Consider the following 19,015-nt stretch of genomic DNA (forward strand, 5'->3'; position numbering starts at 1 on the left):
TGGTTTTTTTTTTTTTTGTTTTCCTTTGAAGTATTTCTATAAGCTTGTGTCTGATCTTCAGACGTGAATTTTGCGCTAAACTAATCACTGACAGCTGAAGCAATACTATGTCAAGAGGTTTTCTTGTTCTTTTCATGTTTTCGGGCCAGAAAATCAAATATGTACTCATCATAAAAAAGACTTTTTTCAAAGATGGTAAACATTTGATCAAATGCTTTTCATCTTCAGGAAAAGCTGATATACAGTATTGTCTTTTGCTATTTGATGCAGTTAGCTGTTATTTGCACAGCTAGTTATTATTTGTGATATTTAGTTACTTTGAAGTGAAGACTTAGTAGTGTGTGCACTGTAAGGCAACTTGCTGCACAGCTTGTTTGAGTTGACTCAAAAAGCTCTTCAATATGTTACCTTACAGTTTTTAAGTAGTCACATTTTTTTTTTTTTACAGTATGTGCCTTCTTCCAGCCCCAGTATTGCAATCATAGCTACCAAAATTATTTATTTTGTGGATTTTGACCCTCTAAATTTTAGGTTGTTAGCTCACAATGCCCCTGTTCCTAACACTTTATTTTGATGGTCTGTTTTTTTTTATTTAAGTTACATTGTATCTACATGCCAACTAATTGGCATTACATTATAAGTGGACTGTTAGGTTGGGGTTAGTGTTAGGATTAGTGTAAGTTAACCCTATGTAAGTACTTGCAAAGTTTCTTATAGTCAGTTAAATGTCTTTTGGAAGAGCAGTATCAACTAATACTCAACTAGACCATCAAATTAAAGTGTTGCCCAAGCTAATTATAAATTCAACCAACCAACTCAGCCAGTCAACACAACCAACCAACCAATCAAACAACCAAACCAACTAACCATCCAACCGACTAACTCAATTAACCAACCAGCCAACCAACCAGCCAGCCAGCCAGCCAATCAACCGAACAACCAATAAACCAACTAACCATTCAATCAACAAAGTGTACAGAAGCTGATCTGGGATAAGTTTATTGTGCGGAGCGTGCCTGTCAGTCAGCGCTTTTACATGCATTCACAGGTTCAGAGGTAGCATTTGAAAGGCGACGATCGACGCACAATTAAATTAATTAATGAATTAATTTCAGGATGCTTTCAAGATTAAAAATATATCAGAAATATGGGAAAATACTTAATGACAGGATGATAGAGGGATAGAATGGTAAAATACAGGAGAATTTCGGCAAAAATGTAAAGGTTTACATGAATGAAGTGAACAGGAAGTTGGTGGAGAAACAGTTTTCCAAGATAACGCTAAACATCTTTGCGAGGGAATACACACACAAAAAAAAACTTGAAAAATCTTTTCCTATCACTCTATTTTATTTTTTCTTTCAATTTTTTTTCTTTCTTCAATTTTTTTCCCTTCCAGGTCTCCGTAGCCTGCACTTTAAATGTAAAGAAAATAAAAATAATAATAATAATAATAATAATGATGATGATGATGATGATGATGATGATGATGATAATAATAATAATAATAATAATAATAATAATAATGAGAATAATGAGAATAATAATAATAGTATTAATAATAATAATAATAATAATAATAATTATTATTATTATTATTATTATTATTATTAAATTATTATTATTATTATTATTATTATTATTATTATGTTAATATTAATAATAATAATCATCATCCAACCAAACAACAACCCAGAATAAAACCATAAATGAAACTTGTTTCGCTTTATAAGACATAAGTGTATCATCAGGAGCCACTGGTAACAATCTTGTGTTGCTTGTATATGTTTTTATTACTTGTCAGAGTGCTGGTAGTCATTTAATGAATCATCAAGCTGTTCAGGCCACAGTTTCAGCTAAAAATCCTCTTTAATATTCAACTGAAGTAAAAAAGGTCACCTACATCTGAGTAAATTAAAAGCAATTTCTCATTTTGGGGTGAACTATGCCTTAAAAACACAAAAGCTAATGGATTTTGAATCGTTTGGTTGATTAAAATTCTCTTTCTCTGTATGCTGGTAATTAAAAAAAAAAAAAAAAAGTAAGTGTTCCAGCTTGAGTATGATTCACTGGGTGAATTTGTCAGATCACATATTTACTCCGAACACTATTTCCTCATCATAATCTCATGAAAAGACATGAAAGGTACGTCTGCCCTTTGATCTGCAGTGCCCTGCTGCAGGACTACAAAAGTTTCACTTCATTACGATGCATTAATGAGAGTTTGCCTTTCTTCTCGAGAACTTTCCTCTTTCAAAGGTCCAGCACAAAGGCTGGTTTGAGATATAAAATATACAGAAAGTTGGAGTCCTGTGTAAGAAGCAGCAACAAAGGTTGCTTCAAAGAGAAATGTATGGTGTGCGTCAACTGGAGCAGAGAAAATCTGCTGAAAAACGGTCAGCACATGCCTGCAAAGTCTCTCGAAACAGATTGAAAATGACAACTCCCAAAGAATGCATAGAAAAAAAAATGTTTATTATTTTTTTCACAAAAAATCTCCAAATTCTTACAATGTATTGTTTTGAAAAATGTATAAGTGTAAATTTGAGTCAAGAATGTTATAACTATCTAAACCTAAGCTAAAATCTATCTATCTATCTATCTATCTATCTATCTATCTATCTATCTATCTATCTATCTATCTATCTATCTATCTATCTATCTGTCTGTCTGTCTGTCTGTCTGTCTGTCTGTCTGTCTGTATATATATATATATATATATATATATATATATATATATATATATATATATATATATATATATATATATATATATACATATACATATATACACACACACACACACACACACACACACACACACATAATGATTAAACAAGGTACTGGAAATATTCCTTAGAGATTTTGCTCCATATTGACATGATAGCATGTCCCGTTTCACCTGAACTCAAATGCGCTCTATTGGATTGAAATCTGGGGAGTGTGGAGGCCATTTCATGTCATGTACAAGAAACCAGTCTGAGATGATTCACACTTTATGAAATGGTGCATTCTCCTGCTGGAAGTAGCCATCAGAAGATGGGTACACTGTGGTCATAAAGGGATAGACATGGTCAGCAACAATACTCTGGTAGGTTGTGGTGTTAACACGATGAGTTTAATGAGTCCAAATTGTGCCAAGAAAATATCCCCCACACCATGACACCACCACCACCAGCAGAAGCCTGAACCGTTGATACAAGTCAGGATGGATCCATGCTTTCATGTTGTTGATGCCAAATTCTGACCCGACCGTCCAAATGTGGCAGCAGAAATTGAGACTCATCAGACCAGGCAACGTTTCTCCAATCTTCTATTGTCCAGTTTTGCTGAGCCTGTGTGAATTGTAGCCTCAGTTTCTTGTTCTTATCTGACAGGAGTGGCACCCGGTGTGATCTTCTGCTGCTGTAGCCCATCCGCCTCAAGGTTATTTGAGTTACTGTTGCCTTTCTATTAGCTGGAACCTGTCTGGCCATTCTTATCTGACTTCTGGCATCAACAAGAAATTTGTGCCCACAGAACTGCTGCTCACTTGATGTTTTCTCTTTTTCGGAGCATTCTCTGTAGACTCTAGAGATGGTTGTGCATGAAAATCCCAGAAGATCAGCAGTTTCTAGAATACTCAGACCAGCCCATCTGGCACCAACAACCATGCCACATTCAAAGTCACGTAAATCCCCTTTCTTTTCCATTCTGATGCTTGCTTTGAGCTGCAGCAGATCATCTTGACCATGTCTACATGCCTAAATGCGTTGAGATGCTGCCATGTGATTAGATGATTAGAAATTTGCAATAACGAGCAAGCCACAATAAAGTGGCCAGTGATTGTATACTTCATTTAGCATGTTGTTCAATTAAATCAAGGCTTATGTCAAATAAACATGTTTCCATTACAAAAAAAGTGGATGTAAACAGGGTAACCTAATACGGTACCAAACTTATATCATAAGCGTTTGTGGACTCACCGTTGAAGCTGACCGACCGGATGCTCTTCAGGAGTTTCTTTCCACCGGCGTGCTCCATCTCCTCACAAATTCCTGACTGGTCCGGACAAAACTCCTTCTGCATCTTGTGCAGAGCATGAGCCATGGCATACACCGCGTCGATCACAAACTGCACCTTCCCTTCCTGCTCGTATTTGGAGTCTATCCCTATTCGCTCTTGCCCTGGAAGAAAGAAAACACAACAACAAAAAAAGTCAAAAGAGAGTGAAGCCTTCAAACATCTGCAGCAAGGAGCATGCCTAAATGTTCTAAGTGTAAGCACAAAGAAATAGAGTCAACTCTAGGGGCCTTTGAAGAGAAATGGGAGGTAAAACACGAAAGAGACAAAACAACAAAACAAGTTATCGCACACTTTAGGGACAATTTTTCATTTGACGACTCTTTTGGCTGCTATCTTGAAGAGTAATGCCTGAAATTGTAGGTGCTTATCTTAGTTTGGTCTCTAACGCTGTCAGATTTTTGCTATCTTCAATTGTTTTCTGAGGTTTAAGTAGTTTTTCTAAGCTATTGCTCATAGACGGTGATGGGGTAAAGCCATTACAAAGTATTGTGCCTTTCAATCCCTTTCTCCTGTTCATTTACACAATGCATTTTGGCGGACCTGAAAATGCAAACCTTTGAAAAGGCATCCCTAGTAGCAAAGAATTCTGGCCCAGATTTGGCATAAAGCTGGCACAGCAGGCATTCATCCGGCACTGGCATACAGCATGTGGGCCAAACATGGCCCGGGTTTGGCAGAGGTGGCACCGTTTTTAAGGCAGCACACAAGATTTGGGCCAGATGAAAAGCGTAGTATTTGGCCCAGATTTAAAAATTTGATAAGTGGGCCATGTGAGTTTGGCGAGTCTTGACCCACATTTAAAATACACTAAAATCATTTTTGAGTAAAGAAAAAAAATTCTACCAATCAGGTCACTTTGAGAAAAAGCGTGCCCATAGTGTGCCTAAAGCGCATCACTCCATGGGTTTATCAATTTCATTGCAATAGTGACACACCAACCTATCTGGCCCAGTTCAGGCCCAGCTATGAGTTATTAACTTGGCTGAGACTTGGCCCAGATATGGTCTGTGTTTGGCCTATGTCTGGAAGCCAGATTTGGCCCAGTCATGTACCGTAATTCACTGCGGCATGTGGGCCAAGCAAAACCTGATTGTGTGGGCCAGAGCTGGGCCAGAGAAATTTTGCTATGTGGGATTTCAATGATATGTTTTGTTTGTTTGGTAGATTGAGGTTACCTGTGGTTGGGTGAGGGACTTGTATTCAACTATTGGGGCTTGTTTATTGTGTAGTAGTTGTATGGAATTTTGGAGAGTTTATGATTTTCAAGGGTGATTAGCAATAGTTTGTGGCTTGCAATTGTTGGGGGTTGGGGTTGCATGTGATTTAGGGGTGGTTGTTTGCAATTGTGGGGATTAAATGTCATTGTTGGGGGTTGGATTTGCTTGCAGTTGTGAAGGACTTGTTTGTGATTTTGGTAAATGTTTTGGGTATCCATTTGATAGGATGTGATTTAAGGAGTCTACAAATGTAAGGGTGTGTATGGGATTGTAAAGAAGTTGTATGCCACTGTGGGATGGGGGTGGGGTGGTGGTGCTTGTAGAGGGTTGTTTATGTTTGTAAGAGGTTATGTGAAATTGTTGGTGAGGGTTAGGGCACATCTGTAGTTCGCTTCATTTGGTCCGGACCAAGCGCAATAAATGATACATTTTTGCATCTTCTGCCATCTTTGGGTCATCTGACAAAATTCACATCTCTCATTGGCCAGATGTTGTTAAACATATTTCCTAAACTGCTTATTGATTGGTCAGAATTCACATGCGGGAAAATGCCAGTGAACTCCCACAGGTAAACAAAACCTTTAAGTCTGGAGGGAGGACTGTGCTGGCTGATTGTATCCCTGCTTTAGACAAACTATATATTACGAAAATGAAGCACAGCCGCGGCTGGAAAACAATGTTTAATGCATCGCTCGTCACTTCAGGAGGAGCTGTGAATTAATTTAGCTAAACTGCAACATGTTCATCTTGCGGAAATATTACCAACGATCAATCAGGTAATGTTTTCCCCTCTCTCTCTCTCTGTTGGTAAAGCGCTGTCAACAAATATTTTTCCTCCATATCCCATAATGCACAGCGCATCAGCCTACGGCAACTGAATTAGTCCAAAAGGCACAGTACTTTTTGCGGTTGGACCTGTTTAAGTACGGATCATATTCTCACCACAAACGAACCGCTCCAGGGTTCGTTTGAAAGCGTACCGAGACCACCTCTTCAAGCAGGTCTCGGTACGCTTATTTGGTCCGCTTTTGGTGCGCACTCGAGTACGATTGCTGCACTCTCACCTGCCCAAACGATTCGTACCAAAAGGGGAAACGAACTCTAGTGCGATTCAATCGAACTAAATAAGGCAGGTGTGAAAGCACCCTTAGTCAATTGTGAGTAAGATGCATGTGAATATGGTAACCCAGATAGCAGGCAGTAATCGGCCCGAGCTCGGCTGCCCTCCGGCGCCTCCGGCTCCGACTCGGCATCGGCGAGTGTTATCCGGGCCGAGTGCGGCCCGCAGCTCGCTCGCGCACATGCGGTTGTGATGCGGCTGTAAAGCACTGGCCCGATTCCGGTCAACCATATCCTGGCCGCTTTTGGCAAGGATTCGGCTGATGGCAACCGATTAAGTTCTTATTTTATCTAGTAATCTGTTAGCTCCACGTTTAATGATAATTTGAGAAAATATTCATGGTACGATAGCAAAAAAAAAAAAAAAAGAATATTTAGTGTGGATGGTCGCAATGTTTAGACGCAAACAAAACAATATTATTTATAAATAGATTATACATGTCATCTAGAGAAAAACTATGTAAAATTCGCTTATTTTTGAGATAGCACGCTCCTGTGCTGACTGTTTTTTTTTTTAAAGCAGAAGTTGGTTTCATAATAAACACATGCGTAACTCCTGATCCAAACTCCAATCCAGACGGTGGCGGTAATGCTCCAAAAAGCTGGTTGTCAACCACCATGGCACGAAGATCACAAGAAGAAAAGTTTGGTTTTTCAAAGACTCACGTGGATTCCGGTCAGAAAGGTAAGCTTTTTACTGCTTGTGTTCTGTATAATTAGCGAATTTAGAGCTTAAAACATTTCCACGGTGTTTGGTTGTAACAGCGTTTAGTAATTTAAAACAGTTTGATATGAAATGTAACTTGCTTTAAGAAACACGACTGGAGCTAATGTATGCTAACGCTAACAGTTACAAACACGTCTGAAAGTTCCTGTTCCTTTTACACAATGTTAGATTGTAACGTGTGTAGTAACTGAAAACTATTTTAATTATTTTAAAGAAACATGAAACGAATTTGTGTGTATGCTAACTTTGCGTTAAAGAAAGTTTCTGTAGACGAATCCATTAACTAACTTGGCAAAACGTGTTTTTTTCCTGATTTAACATTATAAAGTACCGTGGATGTTGAAAAAAATCATTGTACAGGCGTATACTTATCCAACAGTATTAATTCTGTGATTATGTGTAAATAAAAACTAATCGTTTTGGATTAATAAAATATTATTGTTTATCTTGTTTATGCAGTTAGTCACGAAAATGATCGAAACTCGACTGTTTACTATTCTCTTTAAATTATCCAAGAGAAATATATTACTATGCACTTTAATTCATATGTGTTAGCCTATGTGAATCAATTATATCTTTTGTTCAAGCTGTAATGGTCAGTTAATGTAAAACTGAACGTCTTAAAGCAGATTTTGATGTTTTTTTTTTTTTTGTTTTTTATGTTATTGACAGTGATAAATTCTGATTTAAATGAATGGGTAACAATATTTGTTGGTTAAGTCTCATTGTTCTTGTTTAACAAAGGTTAGTGAGATCATTTTGCAGTACATCACGACCAAAGAAGTCAATGGCACACTCTTTTGAACGTGAATAGGCATGTTATAGTTGTGTGATAAAAGTCCATTATAAGCTGTAAACTGCTGATACATTTTCAACATAGATTGAGCTTTTCAGACATTACATTACTAATTGCTTCACAAACAGCTGAAATGGTTTATTGTTATTGGCTATCATCATCAAACATTTTTCACAATGGTAGGTTAATCTTCATGGGTACAGAATAATGCATGTGCTTGACCATCTTACAAATCTATGTCTCAGATTCATAAGGCTGTCACTCTGCATGAATCTCCGAATAAATCTTGTGCAACCTTCTGTGTACTGATTATTTACACTATAGGTATTATATGCATTAATTAACTTTGATAGTATTTCGGGATTTGAGCTTTTCTTTACGGGAGGTTAACAACAATGTGATGTTTTATTATAGATGCATATGAGGAAGCTCGACTCAAACATCCATACGCAACTGTGATTTCTGACTGGTAGACAGATGAGGATGATGATCGCCTGTCATACATCTAAAGACAGAACAGGTTTGTTTGCAATTATTTTAAACACATACTGTCAACATTATGTCATTGATCTATTACAACCTGTGAGTTTTGCCCTGGCACTATACTAAAGTGATGTTTTGTTTTGTAAATGTATCTGATCAAGGGACAGTATAGACGCACCTATACCGTGATGAAGAAAAATTACTTGGAACAAAGAGGCTGGATAAAAGGCAGGTATGAAGATTTCAGAAATCAAGGCAGCACCACAAGTACCATCACCATCAATGACTATGGCAGAAATCTTAAGACCACCATCAAGATGCACAGATACTGTACATTCCAGTACACCAGGCGTGTCCAAACTACGGCCCGCGAGGCTTTTTATAAATATCAATAGAATCTGGCCCGCTATACAAAAATGAACGTAATTCAATAAATAACCACCGGGTGTCGCTATTACATGCATTCAATTAAGCAGCCGTTCTTGTTATGATCTATCTATCTATCTATCTATCTATCTATCTATCTATCTATCTATCTATCTATCTATCTATCTATCTATCTATCTATCTGTCTGTCTGTCTGTCTGTCTGTCTGTCTGTCTGTCTGTCTGTCTGTCTGTCTGTCTGTCTGTCTGTCTGTCTGTCTGTCTGTCTGTCTGTCTGTCTACACACAGTTGAAGTCTGAATTATTAGCCCCTCATTGATTTATTTCTTCTTTTTTAAATATTTCCCAAATGATGTTTAACAGAGCAAGAACATTTTTACAGTCTGTCTAATAATATTTTTTCTTTTGGAGAAAGACTTGTTTTGAAAGAAAGTAAAGATCAACTAGAGAATATCAGCAGTGTCTAACCCACTGTTGTATTTACAGAAGTTGTATGAGAATAAGCTACAGGTTGATTTATACTAATCTGTTATTTTTCTTTTTTAGCACGACTGACTGAAGTTTTAAAATCATGCAACGTCATAAAGCAGCAGCTGGGCCTGATTCTCACAAAACCAAAACAGACGTGATGAAATTCCAGATGTAAACACATTTGACCTTCCTTTGGCCAATTTGATTTGGAAAAGCTTGAAAATCAACTAAAGGAGCAGCCCGAACAAATGAAGAAACTGGTAAGTTTAAGCTCTTGCTAATTTCAAAGTGTTTTAAGTTTATTTGTTTTTTTTGATAGTTTTTTTGCTTCGTAGGTAGCCTACTTTTTTCCTAATTTTTTCTTTTTTTTTTACATTAGTACTTGTTCACTACTAATTATTTGTTTATCTTTTAATCACAGATGGAGTGAGGACAAATGTCCTTACCAAGCCACTGATAAAGAAGTGGAAAAATGCATTACAAGGTAGCTACAACTTGCCCCTGACAGGGATGGAGGAAGAAAGAAGAGAAAGCTAATGTGTCAAATGTCTACATCACTATTTTGTTTTATTTTTTAAACAACATTTTAAGTGTATTAGGATGTTCCCTGATACTTGAACAATTTGTTTCTTTCATTTGCATTTATATATATATATATATATATGTATATATATGTGTGTGTGTGTGTGTGTGTGTGTGTGTGTGTGTGTGTATATATGTATGGTATGTATGTATGTGTGTGCGCCAAATTCTGAAGAAAGAAACATCTTGATACATTTTTAATAAACGTAATACAAATAAAATTATAAATATAAAATTGCACAAGACGTGTGTATATATGAAATGTATATGTTTGTGCAATTGATTTTGTTCAAGTTTATTTAAAAAAAAGTTTGACTTTATACTTCTGCAATTATATATATATATATATATATATATATATATATATATATATATATATATATATATATATATATATATATATATATATTTGTTTGTTTATTATTATTTTAATGTTTTATTAAAAATGTTTCAAGATGTTTCTTCAGAATTCTGCAGTACTTTTTACAAGTGTGACTTGGATATTTTACGGATTGTCATTGGTATTTTTAAGATGTTTCTTGCTATATCTTAAATTGGTTTCTATATTTAGGTTTATATAAAATTTAGCTGTTTTTTACAATTTTTTTATTCAAGTTTATTGGGAAAAACAGGGTTGTTTTAAAAAACATCTGTGTTTGTGTGTAATTTTTAGATATTTTGTTTAAATCTTTCTGTGTCTTTATTGTGTTGTTTTATTGTTGTTTTTATATTGATATTCTTGTGCACTACAAAATTATTTATAAAATTTTTGTACTATTTTTTTCATGCAATCAATAAACGTTTAACATTTATAAATTGTATTGTATCTGATTGAGGGGGTTTCTATAGATTTGTTGGATGGTTGTTTACAATTTGTTCGAGTATTTGTGATTGTGGGAGTCAAATGTGATTTTGCCTATTTGGGGGAGTTGCATGTGATTGCAGGGGAAGAGGATTTCTTGGATTGTTGCATGTGATTATGGGTGGGTTGTTTGCAATTTTATCCCAACCCACCTACCCCCCAACCTCTAGGTCTTAACCAAACATACCAACCTGCACCAGGCCCACATTCCAAAATTGATCTTAGTATAATCTAGGTTTGAAGAATCTATTTGTTGTACCCTTTGCATGGCAGCATTCATTGCACGCTAGTGCACATTCAATTCGGCCTGTGGAACCAACTATAGTTTTTGTTGTGATAAATTTGGACATTTTGTAATATTAAAGTGATATTACAAAGATATCAAGATAATTCATTTTGTAAAAATGGCTAATATATTCTTCAGTCCTAAACATGTATTACAACCCTGTCAGGAACTGACCCAGTGTTAAGCATACCTTTACCTAAAACATGTCTTAGTAATGACAGTGGTCAGACTTTAGGCTAACCGTGAACTGTGAGAAAAACCGTGACAGTTCTATTAAGACCTTCCTATCCCCCGATCCACCAGTGGATGTTCTCACGGGACATCATGCAATATTCGTAGCAATTTCTCTCCAATTAGCTTTTCTGTCGTCCATATCTGACATCCTTCCTTGGATGCCAGTTCTGGTTCCTGAGGGAGCCTCTTATAAGGGAGTCATCTTCCAATAATGGCTTTCATTAAACATACTAAAGCCGCCCAGTACATTTTTTTTTGGTCTGTCCGACCAACTATAGATTGCTAAAAGTGTGTATATTTAAGACACCTTAATCATAAATAGCTCTAGTCTTCTGAGGAATCTCTATATTTAGATTTAGAAAGAGATTGACTGATGTCTCAAAGAAAGTTGTATCACCTCTTTTTGGCTACCTTTGACATTACTTCTCAGGAATGTCACTTGCAAAAGCTACTTAACACCGAACCAAACATAGTGCTCTGTTAAAAAGAAGACTGTATACATGTCCTAAAGGTTGTGTCAAGAAGGATTTGCTAGTTAAAGAGATTTTACACTTTACCAACATCGCAATAGAATCAAGCTGGGGGTTATGACAGTCATCTTGTCATGGTCAGATGAAAGCCTTGAGGGATTCCGATCGATAGACATCAGTGACCCCAGGCAGCGACAAAATCCCTCTTCTCGCAGAGCATCGGACAAGCTGAAGGTCACAATAACCATTTGAAAATAATAAGCTGGTATTACGGTGACAGATATCTCGTTCGACAATACTTCACAATTACAGTTCTCTTTAACAGAAACAAGCAGGGAGCTCTGAAGCTTTTTAGAAAATTGCCTCGGTGTCCAGTTTATCCTTTGTTTCTTTGTCACAAATCTCTGGTCTGAAGGTATCAACCAGGACTGAACTCTGATACATCTGCAGCGTCAGCCCAAGCACAAACAGAGGCATTAGCTGTTTGGCACTTTTAAGTAGGTGCAAATTTAGTAGAAATGGACAACAATGAAATAAACGGCTGCAAAGTTAAACCAAAATGTTTTAGATGAATACTTGACTCCACAAAAATCAATACCAGACTACTTGAGACAACCTAAATGTTATTCACCCATGCGTATCCCAGCTTGGAAAGACTTGTTTACTGAATCGCATAAGAACACTGCAGATATGAATAAAACAGGCCTATTTTATTCCAGTTGATTTTCATCTTTCAACTGTTCATTTTCGACTCTTTTATCGGAAACAGGCCTTACCAGATGTTAAATCTAATTGGTGTGCCTGTTTCCAACTTGCGTGGGCTTTTGTCTAATCTGAATCAGCCATATGCTATTTGAACTGCGAGTTTATTAGCATTTTCATTCCTCTTCCTTCTTTCCTTTTATATGGAAACAAGCTAGGTGTTAACTCTGAATAGGATGCACTGAATGGAACTGCGCACCTTAGGATTAAATACACTATATTTTTGTAAGTCACTGTGTCAAATCTGATTTTGACATATCAAACAACACATTGCTCATGGCCAATCATTGCTTGCCATCTTTCCCAACATGTGTGATATCATTTTGGCAAGTCTAGCAATTGACTTCTGAAAAATAAAAGCATAACAAACACTGGCTTCCAAAGTGGAATGATTTGTACTGGTAGTTTTATAATCTGATCCAAAACAAGTCCATGCAAGGATAAACAATTCATGCTTGTACTGTGACTCTCACTGTCATTTACAAACCACCTTGACACCAAGTCAAACAGATCATGCCAAAATAACTTGCCTTAAGGTCTAAGTCATCATGAAGGTTTTGTCAGTGAACTGTGGCCCCATTTACATTAATTCATTTTAGTTTGAAAACACATAAGTTTTGCTACGGTTACAACATACGTCCACACTAGGCTGGATTTTCGAGCCCCGAAAACGGAGCGTTTTGGAAACACTGGCGAGGCCGTTTTCATTCTAAAATGCTGCTGCTTCGTCTCAGTGTGGATGGGGGAAAATTGATACATTTGAAAACAAAGGCAGGGCTGCCGACATTCGCCTTTCTGATTGGGGCTTTTTCCTCTATATTAAGTAGCCTATACACACAGTTCAGTCTCACATCCTCTCCGTGTAAGTTCAGACTTCACAAGTTTGATATGGAAAACAAACCCCGGAGTGTACTTTATAAAGTCATTCACATCACCTCTGGCTATGTTGTTTCACTGTCTTAACAATAAAATGAAAACATGATATGAGGAGCTGCTATTTTTATTTTGATATTAGCAACTTAACAGACATCAAAAATGTTGAGGCGTCATGTAGCTGCTTAAAATGAGCATCATCTTCACTGCATAATTCAAGAGTTTACACTTAGATAATGCTTGACTATTTAGGCTAGTTTGGCATGCTGTCCCGGGAGAGAACCCTGAGCTCGGTGATAGATGAGCCCAAGGCTCCCGCCTGGTCAATAAGCATTTGGAGGGATATGAGATCAGGTAGTTCTCGATAGCTTCCCAAAATAGATCACTAGTTGTGCTAGTTTGTAGTAAGTGCTTGTGACTTTAACTTTTGTTGCATAGTTTTTGAGTGTGGGAGAACACCGGAGTACCCGGGGAAAACCCACGCGAACACGGGGAGAACATGCAAACTCCGCACAGAGAGTATCGGTTGGCTCAACTAGTGTTGAACCAATGACCTCCTTGCTGTGGGGCAACAGTGCTAGCCACCGAGCCACCGTGTCGCCCAAACTGAGGAGGAGGGAGAAGGGATGGATGGGAGGGGGTTTCCAAATCGAAGATGAGGATTGAAGTTTAGGCTGGATATTTATACTGAATTTAGAGTGATCCGATTGGCTAGTTAGTGATTAGTGATAGGGATCAGCTGTAGTCAATCCTATCACGTGCTCCTCTCGAAATTAGTTTGAGAAACTTCACTTATAACAAAACGGAGCCTATAACATTACTGCCTCCTTTCGTTTTTATTGAAAACACAAAACATACCCCCTCTTTCACTGAACATCAGTTTTAATAATCAATAATGGCCATTTTAAAAGTATAACGTACAATAAGTTTATACAATAAAGAAACAAAGGCATGCAATCAGTCAATTGTGCAGAATCAGTGTCCGTGGTTACATTAGTTAAGATATTAACCTAACTTATACTTGCGCTCAGCCAAAACACGTTACCTGAGAACAAGTAATAGATTCAAAAGACCGAAGTTGGGGAATATGTTGTTAGATATAGACAACAAGATGAATTATCTATCACGTTTAACAAATATAGTGAGATTAGATCCAACGGGAGACATGCTCTCATATGGGTATGTGCTCAAAGCACGCTGCAGCGCATGCCAGAGTGTGTGTGTCTGTGTGTGTGGTCACATGATGTGCATTTTCTTAGTTTTAATGTAGACGGAGAGCTGTTCAGAAATGCTGGGTAAAGTGCTAGAGTGGACGCAGAACTTTTCATTCTAAAACGTCGTTTTAAAACTATAACGCACTAGTGTAAACGGGGCCTAAGACTCTGTGTACAGTAGTAAATTATGCTCCATCTAAAGGCATGGACATTTACCAGAGCCAGCTTTACTGACAAAATGTGCATGGAAATCACATACGAATAATCGCTTAGTCCTAATGCATAAAAAGCAAAATGTTGCCCTCTTGTGTCCTAAATAACTTCTGATATTTGCAAGTACAGCACTTGTTGAAAACTTTAATACATTTCAGGCCCATTCTATTGCATCTTTACTGTTTTGGAATGCAAGGATGCATCCCGTGTTTTTGCCCCCTGAGGGATCGTCTGCACACTGCATAAAGAAATTGGCCACTTCTACTTCTCCATAAAGTAGATAATTGAGAGATGTGGGCCCACTGTGGCATCAGCTTGAGGCAACTCTTCCTACAATCCTTTTATTCTAAAAGCAAACTGATGCAGCCATTCGTGAGAGACTCGCCGTCCAACACTCCTCGCAAAAAGAAAAGATCTCGTTTGATCTTCAAAATACCTATTAGGCATTTCAGAGTTAATTAGGTTGCTTGATTTTGCTTAAGCAGAGGGGAAAAGTTGTAAAAGGTAACAGATCTATCCTTATCATTAAAAAATGGTTTTGTCCCAGTAGATTAAAACAAGAACTACTGTAATTCTATACTACAATGGCCACAACAGTCATAATAACTGTGTATAATAGACTTTGCTGAATGCCGTTTTTGGTTATATTCACATTTGAAGCTACTAGATTTTAGAATGATGATTTCAATGTCATGTTTCATCATATTCTACATTCTTGGAGAGGGGGGGGGGTAATGTTAATTCATTCATTTCAAGACTTCAGACTTTGCTGATGATTGATAATAAAGTGTGTTTGGCATATTGTCCTGGGAAAGAGCCCTGAGCTCATAAGATCCACGAGCAGGTAGATCTCGAGAACTCCCCTGCTGTAGCTAATGTACAGATAGTGATTGCTCCTAAGTAATAACTACTTACTAGGAGCATGTCTATGGTGCCGATTTGGATTAGTCGGTTAACTTAAATTGCATGTTTTTGGATGGTGGGAGGAACCCAGGGGGAAAACCACGTGAACACAGGGAGAACATGTGAACTCCGCACGGAAACATCGGCTAAGTAGGTAAGGACTAGAACCAGTGACGTTCTTGTTGTGAGGCAACAGTGCTAACCACTGGGCAACCATGCCACTGTCCAGGACAGGAGAAGAAGTTGGGGTGGAAGGGGACATTCTCACTATGAAGATCGCTGTTACGGAACTAAAGGCTGATTTATAATTATGAGTCAACTCATGGATGTATAGCATGGCACAAGCTCTGTAATTGGTCGACTTGGTAGCACTGACGAGTGTGGGCGGGGGTGAGAGCCTCGCTAGCCTAATGCAGCGAGTGTTTACAAGTGTGGAGTCCCATGAAGGAGCTCTGGATGAAAACTGTTGTTTTGTGTTTACTTAATGATTAAAGTAGTTGCTTTTCTGCCAATTCATGCCTCAAATTGAGCAAGTTTGAGCCACTTCTACATTAAGGTAACAATAAAAAATAAATAAATAAATAACATCAGCGAAGAAACTCGACACAGAGGAACATAAACATCTACTGCCAGCTAGCATATTGGAAGTGTTAATGCAAAGATACAGAAACAGTGCGCAGAAGTATAAATGCAAGGCAACGCGCAAGGTAAGCGCCGTGGGTCACGCCGATCACTCGATGCAGAAGTAAAACCAGGCTTTAGGGTATTTACGTGTCTAAGGAATCGTCTGATTAGTGAACCATAAATTGGATAATGCGGGACCAGCTGCAAGCAATCATAAGCATGTGATCCTCTCGAAATTAATTTATAAATCAACTTCACAAATTTCCCTTTAGCTTAGTCTCTTTATTCATCTCCACAGCGGAATGAACCAACAACATACGCAGCATGTGTTTTACACAGTGGATGCCCTTCCAGCTGCAACCCAGTACTGGGAAGCACCCATACACACTCATAGACTACAGCCAATTTAGCTTATTCAATTGCCCTATAGCATGTGTTGGCAGCTGTCTGCGGTGTCCAGCTACAACTCGGGACACTGTTTAAATTCCTGCTGCGCCACAGAGCGCCATCTAAATAATTAAATTTTAAAAAACATGCCAATGTGTGCGTCTGGTGTGTGTTACTTAAACTGTCATGTGCTTGGCGCACCCGCTGTGCGACCCCCTTAAGGATAAAGTCTGCTTTAGTTTTATGCATCAGTGACTGCAGGATAAAGAACATTACACAGGATGCCAACATTATCCGCACAAAAGCTAAAAAGCATCATGAACATTTTGCTGACAGCTGTTTGCGCCTCACAACAGGTTTTGATCTTTGGATCATTCTATAATGTTAGACTTATTTTTCTATAAAAGTTTGAACTTTGAGAGTGTTTAAACAAGAGGTAAAACTGTGAAAATGTCAATGCCTGTCTGAAAGAAGTGTATAAAGTGTGTAGTGAGGGGTTTTACAGCCTTAAAACATCTATAAAATTTGTAAAAATAAAGCTGACTACTTCACGGATTTCACCTATTGCAGGTTATTTTTAGAACGTAACTCCCTCAAAAAATAATGAAGGACCAATAATGTGTTTAATGAATAATGTGTTTAATGTTAATGCAAGTGCTGCTTCACTCTTCACTACTTCACTGGTAATTTGTGTCTGTGTGTAAAGTGAATAGTTTAATTAAAAATAAAAAACACTGAAGCAGAAGATTTTGGAGATTAAATTGTCGTAAACTTTTTTCAATCTGTAGCTTAGGATAGTTAAGGATATAAATCCAAACACAAAGTTGAATGAACATGAAAATACCTTAAGGCTGTCTCAGACTTCAGGAGTTTTAGCCTGAGTTATGGCCAATTTTCACCTTCTGAGAATCGGAGATGAAATCTTGTCAAAGACATTGATCGGGTCTGATTCTCAGTGCAGATTATCTGGTAATGTGAGCCATTTAGAGATAGAATCTTGCATCTTGTGATCTTCCAAAAAACATATCCGAGCCCCTCCGATCATATCCAACATGTTTGATATCCAGGATTTTAATTCATGCTGATCACAGCTTTGTTGATGTCAGTACCTTGACAATACCCAATGAGAAACCCATGTGCAAGATAATGGAAGTAACAGAGAATTTGAAACGGCAAAAACAGCAGTATGAATCCGATGGAGTCCAGAAATTGAGGAATTGTGGTAACAACACGAGTGCTTATATAATGTTTCCTCCAGCCTATACCACAATTGTATCGACAAAGAGTTACCAACAACCTGAAAACCTTCTATTGAAAATAATACAACATCAAAGTAGATCTAAATTATATTCATTTTTTTGTAAAAACAAAAAAACTAATCTTAGAATATAATGATTAATAAGAACATCACTGATGTGAAATTTAATGCACATTAAAAAGCATTATAATAAGCCTGAAACAGTAAAGCTTTCAGTTAAGTTTACATTATTTAGCAAATTGATTTTCACTTTAATGAAAAATATATTAAACAAACTAAATTAGTTTAACAATTTTAATGAAAAAGGCATGTTTTTCAATAGTTTTTAGAGTTAGGGCACTGCCATCTTGGAATATCGCTGTGTCTGATGTCCCAGGGTTGGTTCCGTTCCCTCAGCTGAACAGATACAGTGGAAGAAATGGACTGAACTCGGAGACTAAAGCCTGATTTTACCCAATGTGTGAAGTTTGTGAGCATGGAGCTGGTGAAAATACAAGCATCAGATGTGTGCTCTCTGTATTACGTTGCCTGCCTGGGTTTCAACCATGGTTTCAACAAGGTCCAGTACCAACGGGGGCAGGTACTTTAACTTTTCACTACTTCAGCTGCACACCTTATTTTGTTTTCCAACCAAACTAAAATCACATGCTAGGTTTTTACGTCTTTTTTATATGTTGTGTTGATCAACTTGACAAGGGAATATCTCCTGACATAATCCACAAATATATGACTTAATAAAGCTTAAAGTCATGTATGATTTTATTTGTTGCATTGGTCTGATATATAACCATTCAAGATAAAAATACTCAGAGCTGTCTTTCGCAATCTGCCAAAATATCAGTGTTTGAATATATTATACACACATTTAAGTAAAGTCATAATACTGCAGTCAGTAATAAAAATACCATCGTTCCAAAAAATCCAAATAATCGCAAGTGTGTATGAATGCGGTTCAGTTACTGGTCTAGTTCAGTCAAGAGCTTCTCACATCTGTCATATCAGAACAATAAAGTTTCACCCAGTTGAAGGAAGGAAGTATGGCTGCTTTCTTGCCTCCGATATGGCAGGGAAATAGCTGTCACTC

General features: G+C 37.4%; 1 protein-coding gene and 1 long non-coding RNA gene across 8 annotated transcripts in view; one reads left to right on the top strand and one right to left on the bottom strand.

The window, feature by feature from the left end:
• Positions 1 to 19,015, bottom strand: part of grm7 (glutamate metabotropic receptor 7) — a 367,182-nt gene that overhangs the window by 119,322 nt on the left and 228,845 nt on the right. For 3 of the 7 annotated variants that reach the window (XM_087302215.1, XM_087302216.1, NM_001302247.1), the window contains 1 exon segment: positions 3,966 to 4,166. In XM_087302215.1, the coding sequence (XP_087158341.1) occupies positions 3,966 to 4,166 (201 nt within the window). 7 annotated transcript variants of the gene reach the window in all.
• Positions 7,017 to 9,832, top strand: LOC147838616 (uncharacterized). Its single transcript, XR_015522302.1, has 5 exons — positions 7,017 to 7,086; positions 8,339 to 8,444; positions 8,569 to 8,639; positions 9,339 to 9,523; positions 9,685 to 9,832. It is a non-coding gene; the product is annotated as an uncharacterized LOC147838616 (long non-coding RNA).

The sequence above is a fragment of the Danio rerio genome, chromosome 22, assembly GCF_052040795.2.
Source record: "Danio rerio strain M-AB ecotype USA chromosome 22, GRCz13ab, whole genome shotgun sequence".
NCBI classification, from domain to species: domain Eukaryota; kingdom Metazoa; phylum Chordata; class Actinopteri; order Cypriniformes; family Danionidae; genus Danio; species Danio rerio.